This window comes from Wolffia australiana, chromosome 12 (assembly GCF_029677425.1).
Source record: "Wolffia australiana isolate 7733 chromosome 12, ASM2967742v1".
Taxonomy (NCBI): Eukaryota; Viridiplantae; Streptophyta; class Magnoliopsida; order Alismatales; family Araceae; genus Wolffia; species Wolffia australiana.
In genome coordinates, this window is record NC_135846.1 from 7,948,152 (window position 1) to 7,965,592 (window position 17,441).

General features: G+C 37.9%; 2 protein-coding genes across 3 annotated transcripts; both read left to right on the forward strand.

Moving 5' to 3' along the window:
* The first annotated feature begins 968 nt into the window (after window positions 1-968).
* Window positions 969-1,476, forward strand: LOC144710605 (histone H4). The gene has a single exon (XM_078584416.1). It carries the CDS (start codon window positions 1,052-1,054, stop codon window positions 1,361-1,363), a length of 312 nt encoding a protein of 103 aa, XP_078440542.1. The 5' UTR covers window positions 969-1,051; the 3' UTR covers window positions 1,364-1,476.
* A 1,001-nt stretch (window positions 1,477-2,477) lies between these two features.
* Window positions 2,478-7,150, forward strand: LOC144710643 (two-component response regulator-like APRR9). Of its 2 annotated transcripts, none has more exons than XM_078584461.1 (8): window positions 2,478-2,721; window positions 3,915-4,076; window positions 4,150-4,280; window positions 4,358-4,498; window positions 4,935-5,064; window positions 5,145-5,388; window positions 6,594-6,816; window positions 6,908-7,150. In XM_078584461.1, exons 1-8 carry the CDS (start codon window positions 2,565-2,567, stop codon window positions 7,016-7,018), a joined length of 1,299 nt encoding a protein of 432 aa, XP_078440587.1. In that variant the 5' UTR covers window positions 2,478-2,564; the 3' UTR covers window positions 7,019-7,150. The 2 variants fall into 2 exon arrangements, with proteins under 2 accessions (XP_078440587.1, XP_078440586.1); XM_078584460.1 differs by having other exon boundaries at window positions 2,481-2,721; window positions 6,588-6,816.
* Window positions 7,151-17,441: the final 10,291 nt, after the last annotated feature.

A 17,441-nucleotide genomic window follows, 5' to 3' on the forward strand; every position in this document is an offset into this window, starting at 1 on the left:
CTAACATCCTTTGATTGACCCATCATATTTATATATTTCTTATAAATACATGTTTAATTTATGATGACACACAATATATCTATCACAACATCTCAATAGATTACCAAACTGGTATAATTAAAAATATTTTATTATTTTGAGAATTTTCTTGTGACCCTTGTCCCTTCCAATCAGAGTGCTTAATGCAAAAAAATTAGAGCAAATCCCACTTGGATCAAATAATGAAAAAGCCAATCCTATAAACTTGTCTCCAAGCTCCTTTTGCCATAGTAAATATATGTGAATTCCAAGCCCTACACTTGAATGATATTCTCCTTAAGGTTGCATCGATTTATTTATGAAGAATCAACAACTCAAGGCCCATTCTATCAAGACATCACAGATAGCTTGCACAAACTTGATTTTGCATTAATTTTTAGGGCATATTTTTCCGAGGTTTAAGTATTGAGGCTCAAATGATTGAATCTCACATTGAGAATGATAGATACTCCATACAATTTAGAGTTAACTTGGCCATCACCTAGGTGAACTTGGTATTCAATTTAGTGTTAAAATTACCACAGAGTCAGTAAACTTGATTTGGTATTCGATATTGATGTTTTTTTTATTTTTTATTGCATAAAAGATAAAAAACCAAAATATTGCTATTATACGTAATTTGGAGTTTTTGTAATGCACTTATCTTCAGATTATGCTTCCACAAATAATAAATAATAACGATATCATATCACATATAACATACGCGAGAATCTGATAGCGCGTGGTACGAGTTAAATCCCAGAGATCTCCGCTGCCCTCAGATTAAAAGCAATCAACGGCTCAGATTAAACTAATCTCCGGCACGGGGATCGGTAACGTGCGCCGTCGATAAGAGTCTCATCCAACGGCTCCAGATTTCCCCTGGTGCTTCTTCGAAAATTTCGTAACTACCGGATATCCGACCTCTATAAATACCCAGTCATTCTGCCCAATTCAAAACATACATTTCCCGCCTTCCCACTCCAGATCTACGATTCAAACGCTTCGTCCTGCTCAAAATTCTCCGGCGAAGATGTCTGGCCGCGGCAAGGGAGGAAAGGGGCTCGGCAAGGGCGGAGCGAAGAGGCACAGGAAGGTGCTTCGCGACAACATCCAGGGCATCACCAAGCCAGCGATCCGGCGGTTGGCGAGGAGAGGCGGAGTCAAGCGCATCAGCGGTCTGATCTACGAGGAGACCAGAGGCGTGCTCAAGATCTTCCTCGAGAACGTCATTCGCGATGCCGTGACTTACACGGAGCACGCTCGCAGGAAGACGGTCACCGCCATGGACGTCGTCTATGCGCTTAAGAGGCAGGGGCGTACTCTTTACGGATTTGGTGGTTAGATCTGGAATGTGTATGTTATCGTCAGCGTTTGGCTGGCTTGTCCAGGTTATTTAGCCAGTTTCTGCTTGCTTTTATGAAACTTTGTCAACGGTGTTGGCGATTCCTCTCTTAACCATGTTTATCTGATTAAACGTTCTGTTGTAAAAGGTCGTAGGTCAGCACCAGCAATCACTAAATTTAGGTCAATACCTCTTTTATAAAAGAGATGACAAAATTGACTGTCATGATTTAAGCAACAATCAACGTTGTTGTATCATAGCGTCGCAATTCTATACTCCTTTCAACATTTTAATATTATGATCGCACAACGAATTAATAGATAACATTATGCATAGATATACGACATTTAGCGAAAACTCAGACAATGTGCAATGGATAGGGATTATTGCAGGCTCAAGTTTTGGCGTATTTTGAACGTATGTTGAATCTCGCTATAGACGCCTGCGACAATTATGTACATTTAAGTTTGGACAGTTAATAATAGGTAGGGATGTCTGAATGTTGACGCTTGACATGTTGCAATACTTATTCTTGCCAATCCGTTGCAGAGCATTATCAAAACAATTGTAATCGTTATACACACGTTATAATGATGATTTGAATCTACATCGACGGACTATAATGATGATTTGAATATTGCTGCCGCATCGACCAAATAGCGCACTAACTTCTAAAATTCTCAATTACGACACTTACCTTAAAAGTAATACATGATTAAGTTGGCAGTCGCCATCCGAGTAACACGATTTTTTCTACAGTGTCAACAGGGCAGGAGAGATTCAGACGGCTCTAATATTATAATTAATTTTCATACATCAATCTGTTCGATTCATCTCCTCTGGTCTCAACTCCGCCGCCGTGGGAGCGACAGCTGGCCAACAAACATCGCTCCCGGGCCCACCATAATCCGACGTGGCGACATGTGGCGGGAGAAACGTGGCGAACTGTGAGCGGTCACCGGGTAGTCGTGCACGGGCCCACGAACTCGAGAGTGATTCCACGCTGGAGGCGGAGAAGCTGCCACGTCAGCTCGCGCAATCCTCAGCGTCGGATGCCAGCCTCTAGATGCGGTGACGTGGCAGGGGAGGTCGTCCTCTTCTGGAACATTCCAGGGTTGAAAGAAGCGCGGGCGATATTTTTCTGTTTGGGAAGGACAAAGGAGGAAGGTCGCGTGGAGGGAATCGGTGGCGAGGAGGAAGAATGGGAGCGGAAGAGGAGTTCGGAGAGGAGCAGGCCGGCGGGGAGGTCCGGTGGGAGAAGTTCTTGCCTCAGGTGTATGTGCGAGTGTTGTTGGTAGAATCGGACGATTCCACTCGCCAGATCATCGCCGCGTTGCTCCGCAAATGCAGTTACAGAGGTTTGTGATCATTTTTTTTTCCCCTGGATGTCGATCTGATCTACTGTGTTTTGCTTTTTATCTGCTGTTGAATAGCGTTTCTTTTGTTCTTTTGAAATTTTAATTTGTCTGATGAACTAGTTGCAGAATTACGTTCGAAACACGTCTAAAGTCGTCGTTTTTGTAATCCTATGGTACCAACGTATTTTGCCTATTGTTCCTTGAAATTTTAAGTTATGCACGAGCCAGTACGTTGGGTATTGAGAAAGATACTTGCAAGTTTTCGTAATTTGGATTTCGCAGAACTAGCGCATTTTTCTCGCTGAGAGGGGGGAGGTCCCTTAAGATTTGATGCGTTTTTCCTCTGTTCTTTGAAAATTTTATTGATCCAACGTGTCGGTGCGTTGAGCGTCAAGGTCTTGTTGCAGAGTAATGTTCAAAATACGGTAAAGTCTAAGTTATTGTGATCGCAGGGAACCGACGTATTTTTCTCTCTGGGACGGTGAAACCTTCCAGTTTTGATGCGTTTTCCTTCTGTTCTCTCGAAACTTTATTCATCCTATGATCCGTCGCGTTGAGCTTTAATAACCATTCGCAGAGAGAATCAATGTTTTAACAATACTATCAGGTCTCGTAATTTATTGACATTCCAGGCAACTAACAGATTTTTCTCTCTGATGGGGGGCAAATCTTCTAAATTTGATGAGTTTTCTTCGTTCTTCTTTAAATTTGGATCATCCAATGAGCCAGTGCGTTGAGCTTCAAGAACAAGTAGCAAAATAATGTTCAAAATAGTTGCAAGTAATCGCTATTGAGATTCCGCGGAACTATTGCATTTTTCCCTCTGAGGGGGCCGAAATCTCCTAAATTTGACGTGTTCTTCTGTAACTGTGATTTTATTCGACGGATGAACTCATCTGAGGGGGAAAAATCTCCCAGTTATGCAGCTCCGTTTTGTTGATCCTGATGAACTATTAGAAATCCTTCTCCTCCTGCCCTTTCAAATTTTTATTCATCAAATTAACCAGTTTGTTGAGTTTCAAGAACAAGTTTCAGATTATGTTTAAAATACTAAGAAAGTCCACATTATCGATTCTTCGTCGATTTTCTTTAAACTAGAGAGATAATTCACAATGTTTATCCTTGAGGCAGGATAAATTCACAAGTTTTTGAAACATTTGACAGGTATTTAATCTCTTTTTTCCTGTGTCTAGTGGCTGCGGCGGCCGATGGATTAAAGGCATGGGAGACATTAAAAGAAAAACCTCAGAATGTGGACCTTGTTCTAACTGAGGTTGAGCTTCCATCAATGTCCGGGTATGCCCTTCTCACTATGATAATGGAGCACGAGAGCTGCAAAAATATTCCAGTGATTTGTAAGTTTAATCATATCAAACGCATCCGGATACATAATATGATCCGAACTTAGTCTCAAGCCAATGAATGCAGTGATGTCGTCGAAGGATTCTGTCGAATTGGCTTTTAAGTGCCTGTTAAAGGGAGCAGCGGATTTTCTTTTCAAGCCAATCCGCAAAAATGAACTCCAAAACTTATGGCAACATGTCTGGAGAAGGCAATCGGTAATATTTTCACTCATGTTTAAGTTTTTTAGTTTCTCTTATTGGTGACTTGACATTTCTTCTGTTTTCGTTGTCAGTCTGGTGGCACTACAAGAGAAAACAAAGAAAAAAAATCAGAAAAATGCCCGGATCAGAAAATAGAACCAGCAGAGGGGTACAGAAGTGTTTCTCATCAAGATAAAAGCGCAGCATGTGAACCGATGATTCATGAAATTAAGGTATGATTAATCTCCGCAATGATGTAATTTTCTATTATTTATTTCCAAGCGTCGGGTTTGAGGACTCACGGGGAGGATCTAGTTTTTCTCTAATTCTTCATCGGTACCAAACCTCGGTAATTAGCCTCTTCAATAGTTCAATTTTGTTATAATTATTCCCAACAATCTGATTTGGGTATTTTTAGGGAAGAAAAATTCAAAATATAAATAGTGCTTAAAATTTCGTCTTTAGTGTTTTTGCCGAGGCCTAGGAGAAAATCTACTAATTTTGTCCGTGTCCATTTTTTTTACGGATTTATTCCAGTTATATATGTTCTTTGCTACAGAACCTTGATAATAAAGCTCCTCAATTATGAAATTTCTATCACTCCGCAATTATAAAAATATATTAATCTTTCTAATATAATCAGAGCATCAAATTTATTGTTGGTCACAGAACGCGTGCGCAAGAACAGAGATTAAAACTGAGAGCACGTGCTCGGAAAATGGCCAGAACGATACCCAGCAGGACTGCGTCAGCTCCTCCGCCGCCCTTGACGGGAGAATTCACAGAGAAGATCTTCGAGGTCAGTTTTGCATCAAATTTTCCACATTTTAAAATTCCTTTTCCGGGTTCATGGAATTATAAATAATTTATTTTGCGCAGATAAATCCACGGAGAGGGTTCTCGATGCGGCTTGCTCCAGCCAAGCCTCCATGGCCGTCGATTTCCAGAAACCGTTCACTGGGCTCGATCTGATCGGCGCGATGGATTGCCACGTGCCCAGCCCCGGCCGCGTGGACGATCCCGATGACGGGGATTGGAAATTCCTCGAACTCTCTCTCGACAGCCACGCTCCTCCGTCGGCCACCCGGTTGTTGAACCATTCGAGCTCCTCGGCCTTCTCAAGGTAATAAATACTGTGTGATGGATGATTGACCGTAATGCCATCACGTCCCGTTCCGTTCGGGGTCGGACGGAACGGATGATGGCAGTAGTAGGGACGTGACATCCCAGACGTGATGGGACGAATGAAGATCCGTGACGGACTGTGACGCGATGAAAGTTTCAGCACGTCACCGTTCCCTCACACTTCCAAGGATTTTGAAAAAAATGCATCATGTTGGCGTCACCGTCATGGTTCGTGGCGTCCCCGTCACTTCCCCATCGCCGGACGTTGTCACCGTGCGGAAGAGAGAGAACTGAAGGGGCATATCTCCAATTATCTTTGGACGGCATCCTTTTGCGCGCACAAATTAATGCAGGGACTTTTCTGTAAAATGCAAAGAAATCTAGTTAGCGACACCACCTCAGCCGTGGAAAGCTTAAATCTAACAATTTTAAAGTTTTTTTGGTCATTTTTAAAAATCCGTCATGGCCGTCATCCGTGACGGCCGTCCTGTCACGTCACTCATCTGAGGCCCCCCGTCACCAATGCGTCACCGTCACTGTCATGGCCCCCTAATTTCGTCACCATCACCGTCACGTCATCCGTCACGTTGCTGTCACCGTGATGTGTGGCGTGACGGATGACGGCTGCTGTTCCCTAGGTAGTAAAGCTTATGTAAGTACAGTGCACGGATTTGGACGGGACGGTCGTTTGGACAGCCTACGGACGGGAACGTTTGGACAAACCTCTAAAAACATGTAAGTCTCCGTCTCGTCCTGCGTCCCTGTCCGGACGATTGTGCACTATACTAGTACATCTCTCTTGCGAAAAAGGAAGGTCAGAACGGGCAACGGACCATCATCCGTCCACAAGTCTTGTCTCAATTATAGTGCACGGTCGCGGAGGGGATGGTCATTTCGTCCGTCCAGGTGTTTGGATTAATGACGGGATGCTGTGCCACGTGTCAAATTCTTAGTGGCCTAATGTCTTTGGATGGGATGAGAATGTCTTGGACCTGATGGTTTTAGGATGGGACAGGACGTGGACGAAAATATTTGGGACGGGACGAACTCTGGACAGGACAACTCAGACAAATCTCTAAAAATTGGGACGAAGAGCGAGACAATCTTTGTCCCCTCCCGTCCTTTGTCCCAGTCCTGGACGATCATGCACTATAATCTCAAATTATGTATCTGACTTATTAGAAACTTCATTGTCAGGTACAGTACGAGGACCCGGAAAGACCCTGTAAGACCCGAGACGGGAGATAACGGATCCGGCTCCCGCGGTCATTCCCAGAGTAGCACCTCCGTTGACCTGTCAACCGGCAGCCCACAAAGTCAACGCGGTGTATTAACTCAGATCGAAGAGACACTTCGGTCAGCGCACCGAGAGGAGGCCCTGAAGAAGTACCGCCTGAAGCGCAAGGACCGCTGCTTCGAGAAGAAGGTGGGGGGTCATTAAAGAAATTAAGGAAAATGAAAAGTTGTTGGTTAATTGATTTTTGGGTTTAGTTTAATGGGTTTAGTTTGTTCCGCAGGTGCAATATCATGGGCGGAAGGCTATGGCAGAGAAGCGGCCCCGGCTTAAAGGCCACTTTGTCCGCCTGCGCCAGACCCATCATCCTCAACCTCTGGATACTGAGACCTGACAAGTGTGAGGTGATATGTTATCCCATTATTATATCATATTATGTGCCCATGTCACTAACCCCATCGCTGATGCAAATGCAACGTTGTTAGATGCATAGTTTGAAAGTTCTAAAGGTCAAATTTTAGGGTAATGTTTTTGTCCACTTTCAGTTGAGAGGAAGAAGTATAGTTTCTTGCCTTCTGTTTTCATCAATTCAGTAAACATTGTTTGCCATTAAAAAGAATAGAGAAGTAAATGAACTTCGTATCATAAATATAAAAAAAACGGGCGCTCCCATGTTCAGGGAGAGAGAGAGAGAGGACACACTAGTCAGTATTTTATTCTTCATGCACCCTGCTCTCCATAGATTAATTTTTTTGTGGATTGGATTTTATTTTTCTGTGGCTCTTTTACATGTGCTAGGGGTAGAAATTTTATGTATGTGTATTTCCGGGTGAAAGAGACTTGGCTTTATAATGGTTGCAATAAGGGGGAGAATTGTTCCCCTTGGCCTTCTTGAAAATCTGGGAGTTGTTGGAGGATAGCTGATTAGATTTAAGGGGCTTCAAAATCTTGAATACCCTTATTATGAGAGGATTAGGACTTTCAACCTAATGTGAATTGCATAACCACTGTATTCTGTGTCCACATGCTAGGGCTGGGTTAAGAATGATTTAGTGTACAGCATTTTCTAGGGCCATACTAACTGAAGTCCTCACTTTTCAAGTTATATTAGTCCAATAAATATGGAGCTTCATATAGTTATTGGCTCTCTCTATGTAAGTCTTGAGAAAATCTAGTTTCTAGTAATGAACTTTTCGAGGTCATGTAGTGGGGTTCAGGGGTGATCTAGTAGGTAGTACAATGGGGAGGTTGTGATCGAGAATGACTTTGAAAGGCCATATATTGATGCTTGAGTGGGGATAGGGTGTTGAGTTTTAGCCTTGATTGATGAACCGTAATATTCCGCACGATAAAAATTTAAACACCATACATAGAGTTACATTTGCTATTGATCGATTCTTTGATTGAGTCTTTTCAGGCCACAATTTTTTGGCCTCTTTATGTATCTTCGTGGTCCATGTTACACCGTATATCCTTGTCTTCTTCTCAGACATCTTTGCTATAAATCTGAGAAGACCTTCTCACCATTCTAATCATAGAGACATAGAGAAAGGGGGGGAGGTCAAGAGAAGATCGAGAGCACACCATTTTAATTGTACTCGGGAATATTTTGAAAAAGGAGATTTAGTCCTTTATAATGTATATCCTCTAAGGAATATATAAAAAAACTCCTATATAAAGTATATCCTCTAACACCCATAAATCTTATGCATGTGACCTTCTAGGTTTATATACCAATCTACTTTTTTTAGCTCCATAGTCCCAACAACTCTTTATTGGCATGTCTAATCAATTATCTAGATATAAGTATATTTATTAATTATTCAAATTTCTATTTAAATCAACTGATAGCTTGAGTCTCCAAAATGAGAATTGATAAACTACACCACATATATATTAGAAGATACAAATGAAATTAATAACTCTTTTGTTGACCCTTTTTGTCATCAATAACCATGCATACTCCATTTGTAAGATACTACTTGGATGCTTGAGGGCACGGTGAACTGTCAAACCCTACTTGGTCACCTTAATTATGACTAAAATATTAGAAAATAATCAGATAAATCTTTCTCCAATATTATCTCTTCCTCGGTAAAGGATTTTATCTCATCATCTTCTTGGAGTCAATCTTATTTGATATTAAGATTAGAAAATGCCATCTTTGTCACATTTTCATTTTCATACATTTGCTGCTTCATCTGAGCTAAAAGACTGTTTAGAAGCTCGTATTTTGGAATTATTTCAAAATACACCCTAAAGTATGTCTTTGGTATCTCAGGTTTAAGACTACTAACACAACACAAACTTAAATTAACTTTGTTGAGAGTGGTGTTATTATTTAAATATCAGGATGCCATTCTTGAGTATCCTTTGAATAGGAATATGTAAAAAATATTTTTAAATACTATAAATTGTTATATTGTGATATTATCACAATTCACTAAATCACTGGACATATTCAAGGAATTCCTTGAACATGTAATGAATGTACCACATCTTGAAGCCATTAGTGTAGAAACATGGATGATAGATAATTGATTGTTGTAAGTCCATAAACGCAACTATACCCAATTATCAATCAGGTAAATTTACATCACATTTGTGTAAATGATCCCTAGACCCAAGACATCAAATATACATGGTGGATGGATGGATGGTTTTATTTTGAATAAAACATATGAGTTCTTAATCATGAGGTTTCAAACAACCTTAAATTAAATGTACCAACCAGTCCAAATATATTCTTAATATAAGAGAAAACTGACTTAAGGAAGAGAATGCAATAATATCCCTGGCCATGTTAGTCGAAATATCAAAGGTATTTTCTAATGATTTATCCAGCTCATTAGTAACAACTGGAATGACTGATTAGGATTTAAGAATTACAAATACTTTGAGCCATTACTTGAGCCTTGTGGATGAAGGATTATATGTTCATGATAACTAACGATGGTAAAATTCCATCAAAGAGTTGGCATATTCCTTAGTACACTCTAGAGCTTGAAGTTTAGTTGAACACCCCATGCATTGACAACTTGACCTCTCAAGTGGCTAAATAATTTCATTAATCTATGAGTTTGATATAAATAATTAATTACTGTTGATCCATACATGTTGTTCAATTATTATTGTTATTAACTTGACTAGGAAGTGGAATAAGGCCCCAAAGTGTGCGGTATTCCCACATAGAGGTTTGCGTGCTAACTGCGGGGACATGTCCTTAACTCACGATTGGAGACTGAGTCCTTAAGTGCAGCATGAAAAAACACCCTACTGGTGGTGACACCAGACCCTGATCTTTTAGGCCAACGGCCTTATGGTGCTCATGCCTATCAGAGCTCAAGCACGACGGATCAGCGAAGGCCCGCCCATGCTGGGCGCGTGGGCCACAGAGAGCGCGTGTACGTGGGCGCCAAGCGCCGGGCGCGCGTGTGGGACATGGAGGCTTGGCGGCAGGGATCTAGGCATTGCGCGCAGGGATATGTGGGCGTGTGCGTGGGCCGCACAGCCACGTGCACACGTCACATGCCCTGCGTGGGCGGGGCACGGGACGCGGGCCGAAAGGCATTTTGCCAGGAGACTAAGGCATTGGCACACAGAGAGCGCGGAGACGACTGCGGGCGAGTGGCGCCCCCGTGGGTAGCCGAGCACAGTGACGCCCATGGGTATCCAAGAGCACAGCCTCGTGGGTGCGCAACGCCCAGCTTGAGACGCCGAGCACAACGACGTCCGAGCGGACAAGACGCGATAGGTGTTTGCGGGGGTGCTGGTGGCGCACGGAGAGCTAAGGCTGGGATGGGACGGCAATTGGCTGAGCGCCATGCCCATGGGCGTGCAGCGCCCAGCCCAGGGTACACGTGTAGCAGCAAGGCTGGTGGGTGCGCAGCGGAGCGGCGGGCCCTAAGGCATATGAGCAGCACTACTAGGGCGTGCGGCGTCACATCTTGTTACTTCAGTATCTTCCCCCGCCTTCCACCATGTAATGTAATGGCTACGGCTATAATGTAACCTCTTTGATATATAATGCAATGACCCTATTCCTATATAGGGCTGCGTCCCCACCTTCTCTCCTAACCCCTTATAAGCATTCTTAAGCTATTTTGAAGACTTCCGCTGCAACAAAGCACGACTGCTCAGTGTTCTGCTCCAAACACTAAGGCCGACACACGTCAGATTCGAGCATTGTTTCTAGCTTGGGATTTGACCGCGTGACAAGTGGGCTCAGAGGGTCACATGCACAATATTTGTTGAACACTAATGAATGTTTATAATATGTAGGAATTTTAATGAAAATGCCATATTAAACATAAAATGATGAAGTATGCAGAGATACCCATACAAATCTCACTTTGTTTCCCCCTCTTCTCTATTCAACAGTAATATCCCTTCTTTCTTATGAGAGTCATATGGTGTGATATTAACTCACATCTCTTGAAGCGAAGTGAATCTTCTTTAGGGGACCGTATGATCAATTACCAACAAAAATATTTCTGATAGTTTGAGATTGATACTAGGAAACTCTGGGAGAAAGTTTAATGTATTTTCCAACACGTATTTAGAAGTTTACTATTCTAACATTTTCTTCCTGTTGGATTTAGTAAAATTAGCCTTTTTTTAGGATTAAATGAGAATGATAGATTTAACAAAGGAATTATGAAACATTCTTAGAGGCAAGTGTCGAAGGTGGAAAATGAACTCTAGAGGACACATGTGGGAGAAAGTTTAACATACCAGTAACCACGTGGATATGCCTAGAGGCTAGAAATCTAAAAAAATCAAAGAGACTCATTTGAGTAACTCATAGATTGTAGATTCCACTCCACAAAAGTGATAAGATCACTAAATACATTTTCTTGGTCAAAAAAGTTAATAGTTGCCTTATATGATTTCCACCATGTATATTTTAAAGGTTACCTTCATTGTAGGCCACATAATTCCATCCATAAGTGCTATATATGATTTCCACCTAGTGCAGTTAATCATTCTTGTTACTTGGTTGAACACTAAAAAAATGAAGATATGTTCTGGGGCTACAGTTCATAAGCAGATTTATGAGTTAAACTAGCCCCCTTAGGTTGTAAGTTCTTTGTATAATGTTCTCATGAACACGTTATGTATATGCAATCCAAGGAATTGTTAAAAATGCCTTTTAAGTCTCCTCATCATAAAATCTACTTCTAAATTACTAGCTTATGGCGGACACTTAACTCCAATAAAGTGGCTGTACTCACTTTGTCATTCCAATACACTCAAATCCTTCATAAATGGGTAGACCAGATTAAATCCCATGAAGATGTCATCTTGTGTTGTGTGAAGGAGTTGCTGAAGATAAGTCATTATCATATTTATCATATATTAAGGTATGAATTGATGTATTTTTTTGATAGACCAGAGAACTCGAAGGGAAATTTAAAGTTACTTTTAAATTCAGTTGAATTTAATAATAACACTTTCTATAATATATTACTTATTATTCTATACTTGTTAAGTGGAAATTGAGGTTCATCCCATTGGAAATCAATAAAAATTTAGTATTATAATTTCAGTGGAGAGGAGAAAAAGATTAGAAGAAAATATTGAGGTCGATGAAAGGGAATGAAATTTATGAAATGTAAAATATTATGTATGAAAGGGAAGGTTTTACACCCATTTTTTTGAAAAAAAGGTGAGGGAATTCGATAAAGCTCAATGATTAAATATCAAATACATTAGGTTTTTGTGTATCAAAGGACGTGTTTGTAATGGGAAAGGGTTCTTCTAAAATAAGGGAACATAATTATTAAATAAATTATGTCTTCAAAATTTAAAGTATTTTGAATTATGTCTTCAAAATTCAAAATATTTTCAATTATGTCTTCAAAATTACACTTTCTATCTCACATTAATTTGGGGACATCCAAGGATGCAATAGAGAAGGAACGACTTATTTTTATGTATGGGAGTTTTTCACTAAATTTCCCTTTTTGTTATTGTAAATATTATCCATGTCATTACTCTATTTTTGAAGTTGGTCGCACACAACCTCTTTTATGGGTAACATCTGATGAATAAGTGATTTAGTTAAATAGTGTGTCATCCAGCTGCGGCATAATGATTCGTGTTAAGGTAACTCCTTTTGGGAAAGCTTATACTTTATTTAAGGTAACTAAATAATTATTTATCTGAGACACTTCAAAGAATCTCTTCCTCAGGTTGGAATCATAACAAACATTTAAAATCAATGATCAAATCGCATTTGCGCACATCGGAGATGTGGATATCAGATATGTGTCTAACCTTTATAAGTATCCACGCGATCATCAACATGTCGAATCTCCTGCATTGATTAGCCCAGTTATCAATGCACCATTGTCATTTTGCCATTCTTATTTCATCGGGAGTGGAGGAACCCAAGGAAATAAGGGAGAAAAATGACGCAAAACCATATAAATATTTTTTTGGTGAATTTTATGTAAGGGGTTTCCCATTTATTCTTAAAGGGAACTTTTCATAAAACCCCGAAACTGTAAGTGTATTTTGTAATGTCTAAAATACCATTTATGTGTGACCAAGCCCATGAATCATTCTAGTAAACAAATTAATGACCCAGTAAATTTTTTAAAACTAATTAATTATATATATAAATTAATTAGTTATGGACTAATTAATAAGTTGACTAATTAATAACCCAATTGATAAGTTGATTTTTCAGCTCTTGGGGTGCTACACTACACTTTTTGCCCTGGAATAAACAAATGAGTATAATGACTCTCTCATGGAACTTTTTTCCATCTGTTACTGTGTAAATTTCCCTTATCTTCTTGACGGTCCTAGGATGACTTAGGGTAAGGTCAAATGTCAAATCCTAACGAGTGAAGAAATCTAAGTTAGTTCTAATGCGCTGACAAGTCATTTTGAAACTATTGTATGATATTCCTATACCATGGCTGATGACTTCATCGCATCACCTTCCTTAAAATTTCTTCGCTCATATTGAGGGGGAATGATCCTATCTTGACCACCCGTACTAAAAAAAATCATCGTGGGCTTCCATGACCAAGGACTTGTGGGTCATAGTCAAAAAATAAAAATCCATGTATATGATGTCTTTGGTCACTCAAGTCTTTGGACTACCTGTAGATCCGTAACATGAATCAATATAATAGTGAGTTGGGATAGTATGATTTAGGGACTCATTCTAATTTATTCATTGAACTCTTTCTCTAAAGAGCACCCACCATATTTATTTAGTGTCTTTACATGAATTGTCCTAGGATCAATAATACTTACCATATCAACAATATTTGATAGTGTTATTCTATCTGTTTATTTTTTATTTCTATCTTGAGTATCCTTCAATAATAATATTTAGAATATTGATATTTTATTAAATATCATTCAAATAGAAATATCAAGTTTCTATTTGAATGTTACTAAAGCGCTGAGTCCAAAGTGGAATACATGAAGATTGACAAATGTTAATAAAGTTTTATTGATATTTTTAGATGGATAATTTTTTGGATGAGAGAGGGAGGAAATTGAACTAAAAAAATGGAATAAATAATTTTAAATACTCCAAAGTGAGGATGCTCTCGAATTTTATTCTTCACCTTAATAAATATTTAAATTATTCAATATTTATTATTAATAATCAATGAATTTTATGAGAAAGCAATACTCTCAAATACATTTTTAAAATTTTTATTTGTTGAATGATATATAAGAAAAAACATTCCATAAAAACCACAAGATTAGAACAACTTCTTAGGTTGCATGAAATGATAAAGAATACAGTGAAGATACATTTAAAACATATTTGTATTGGAATCCACAAAGAAACAGTACAATTGGTCAAAACAAATTATAAATATACTTTAAATAGTATGTTGGAGTTATGAATATGTTTTGATCTTAAAAATATTATTTTGTTTTGAGTAAACAAATATCACCCTTAATTCTTGGATTCAGAAATTCTGATATAACTTAAGTGACACAATAAAATATTTTTTGAATATAAATTTAAAAATTAGTGCATTGATATGATGTATACAAAATTTCATATCAGGAAGTTTAGGAAAGATACATTTATATTATAAACTAAATAATTTAATTATATATATTTATCCTATGATGTTTAAGTGAGTTTTATAATTTTTTGACTGTCTAGATATAAAAGGTTATGTAAGGAAATTAAAGTTTAACTTGAACCTTTTTTCATTGAAAAAACCACAAAATACTAATAATGTATTTAGTTTAAGTATAATTCACTTGATGAGTAGAGCTTATAATGACCGTTTCTTTATTCCATTTGAACGAATGGGTAAAATTAGCTACATATGAAAAAAATCTTATTCAAGATTCTTTATCTTACAGAAATTTTATTCTAGGTGCAAAAATGTTTTGTATTTATTTTACCCAAATGATGCTTGAATAAAGCTACACTAAATTCATTATAAATATATTTCTTGACTTCCATCAATGCAATTGGGCTTACCGATGGATCAGTAAAGCTCTCCGCTTACACATAAAATATTGCTAATATAATGAAAAGGCATCATAATGATATAATGCCACATCTAATTTCCCACAAATGCGTAAAGTAATTTCATAATAATTTCAAAAGGATGATTTTTTTCTAAATTAAAATTTGCATAAGAAGGCATCACATTACTGTAATGCTTTAGTGTTAATTTCATAACAAAATTAGAATTGATGGATAGAAAGCATGTCAAATCAATGCCATTTTCGTTAAACTTATAATGTTATGCATGTCCTATTTGGATGTTGGTCTAGGTGTACCCAAGGTTTCCAACTCAGTCTGTCTCACTCAAGATGCTTGCTCATTCCTCCAAATTTCACAAAGATTTTGATTAAAATGATGTTAGACTTTTACTTCAAATTGTAGCCATTTTTTGACTGAGTTATGATTTTTTTCATGATTTAGAAACTAGAAACTTATTACAATGGAGGAAACTCAAAAAAGTTAATATGAACCTTATTACAATGTGTATTTGAAGAACACAATAATAATCAGGGTTTAAAGAACAAAGTATGGAGCTTGACCCTTATATAAGAGATGGACAGGCCAGATATTTTGAAACTGGATTTGGGCCAAGTTTATCGCTTAATTAATTTTCCAGTTTAGTCACTTGTTGAAGAAAAACTATCAAGAACTTTTATTTTTCCATAACAAAGAGTTTAATAGATCACAATGAATAAAAAATAACATATTATAATTACTTGAATACTTTCTCTTCCTATGTTTCTTTATATTATTCCTTTTGGTCCCAGGAAATTTTTCTGGTGATTCCAATTTCAAATCTAGAGCTCAATTTGAAATTCATTATACAACAAAGACATTTTCACTACACATAAGAATATATGAAAGGTTTATTCATTGGGTTTTAACATTTTTTGTGCATTTTTACACCCACTTTATATTCTGATGCGTCTATGTTCATCAAAATGTTTTGAAGACATTACATTTGCCTATTCCTTTAAAAAACCAAAGTAGTTTTCATCCTCAAAAGTTATGACAGATTAACATTTTTCTAAAGTGCTTTTAATTACTTTGTTTTATGAGATAGTTAGATGGCTTTTTTTAGGAGTATAAATTTGAGCTGGAATTCCTTGGAATGTGTAGTTGATCACTTTATTTTATGTCAAAAGCTCCCATTAAAAATTTATTTCACAAGTATTTTTTCAGGATTTTGAATGATTTCATTTCTCATTACCAATTTCCACACTAATTATTTAAGTTGGGTATAAAGCTACAAGCCAAAAACTCCCATCAAAATCATCATACCAATATCACATTTTTATTGGAAGGGTGATAACATGCATCTTTAGTGCCTTATATTATTATATTTATGCGTATTTATGCATTAAATTACTCATATTTGGATGTTATCAAGCTTAAAATGATTAAATCTATTTTTAGAACAAATTTCTGAAATTTTTCTATATTTTAGGATTTTTCTAATAGTATATTCTAAAAGAATATAATTTTTGAGAAAGAATATGATTTTTATGGAATTTTTGGATATTAAATTTGAAAAGATATGATTTTTCTGATTCAAAAAATATATTTATACGTATTTTTTGGGCTTTTATTTGATTTAATATGAAATTTTAAGTATTTTGGTTTTTTTTATGGCATAGTGTGACGTGGCGTGCGGATGCGCCGCCACATCAGCATTGAGAAAGAGATTTTTTCTTTGTTTTTTGTCCTTTTGACATGTACATGTGGCACGGAATATGAAAAGTCGCGGAATACGAAAAGCCACGGAATACGAAAAGCCATGGAATATGAAAAGCCACGGAATACAAAAAGGCATGGAATATGAAAAGCCACGGAATACGAAAAGCCACAGAATACCAAGTGCTTTGACTTCTTAACAGGCACAAACTGATGACATTGATGAAGAGAGAGAAGAAATTAAAGGCTAGGATTGCTTCAACTTCCAATGGCCATAACTTTTCATCTTCCCCTCCTCTTTCTCTCCATACCCTCTAATCTATAAATAGAGGCCTGGATCATTGTAAAAACCATCTTGAACTTGCTTCCCACTTTTTTGGGCTAATTGAAAGAGAGTGAGTTTTGAGATCCATCAAGAGTGTTCTTGGTGTCTTGGGTGTGTGGAAGAGACAAAAGAGAAGAGGGGGAGCTTACCGGCACTCGCAAATCGCCGTGATCCTGGCGGAACGTAAGGATCTAAGGTAAGTGTCTTCGCCTTACGTTGTTTCTCTCCCAACATCATCGTTATCATAGTTACAGTTTTTTTTTTATCAACGTTTCATTTATCACTTCACTCACTTACGTCCCCACTCTCTCA

What these genes read in the sequence shown, in the direction of transcription:
- LOC144710605 (XM_078584416.1), top strand. Translation starts at nt 1,052, where the DNA reads ATGTCTGGCCGCGGCAAGGGAGGAAAGGGGCTCGGCAAGGGCGGAGCG.
- LOC144710643 (XM_078584460.1), top strand. Translation starts at nt 2,565, where the DNA reads ATGGGAGCGGAAGAGGAGTTCGGAGAGGAGCAGGCCGGCGGGGAGGTC. An exon ending in CCGCAAATGCAGTTACAGAG is followed by an intron (nt 2,722 to 3,914) that starts GTTTGTGATCAT and finishes TCCTGTGTCTAG; the next exon opens with TGGCTGCGGCGGCCGATGGA. An exon ending in ATGTCTGGAGAAGGCAATCG is followed by an intron (nt 4,281 to 4,357) that starts GTAATATTTTCA and finishes TTTCGTTGTCAG; the next exon opens with TCTGGTGGCACTACAAGAGA.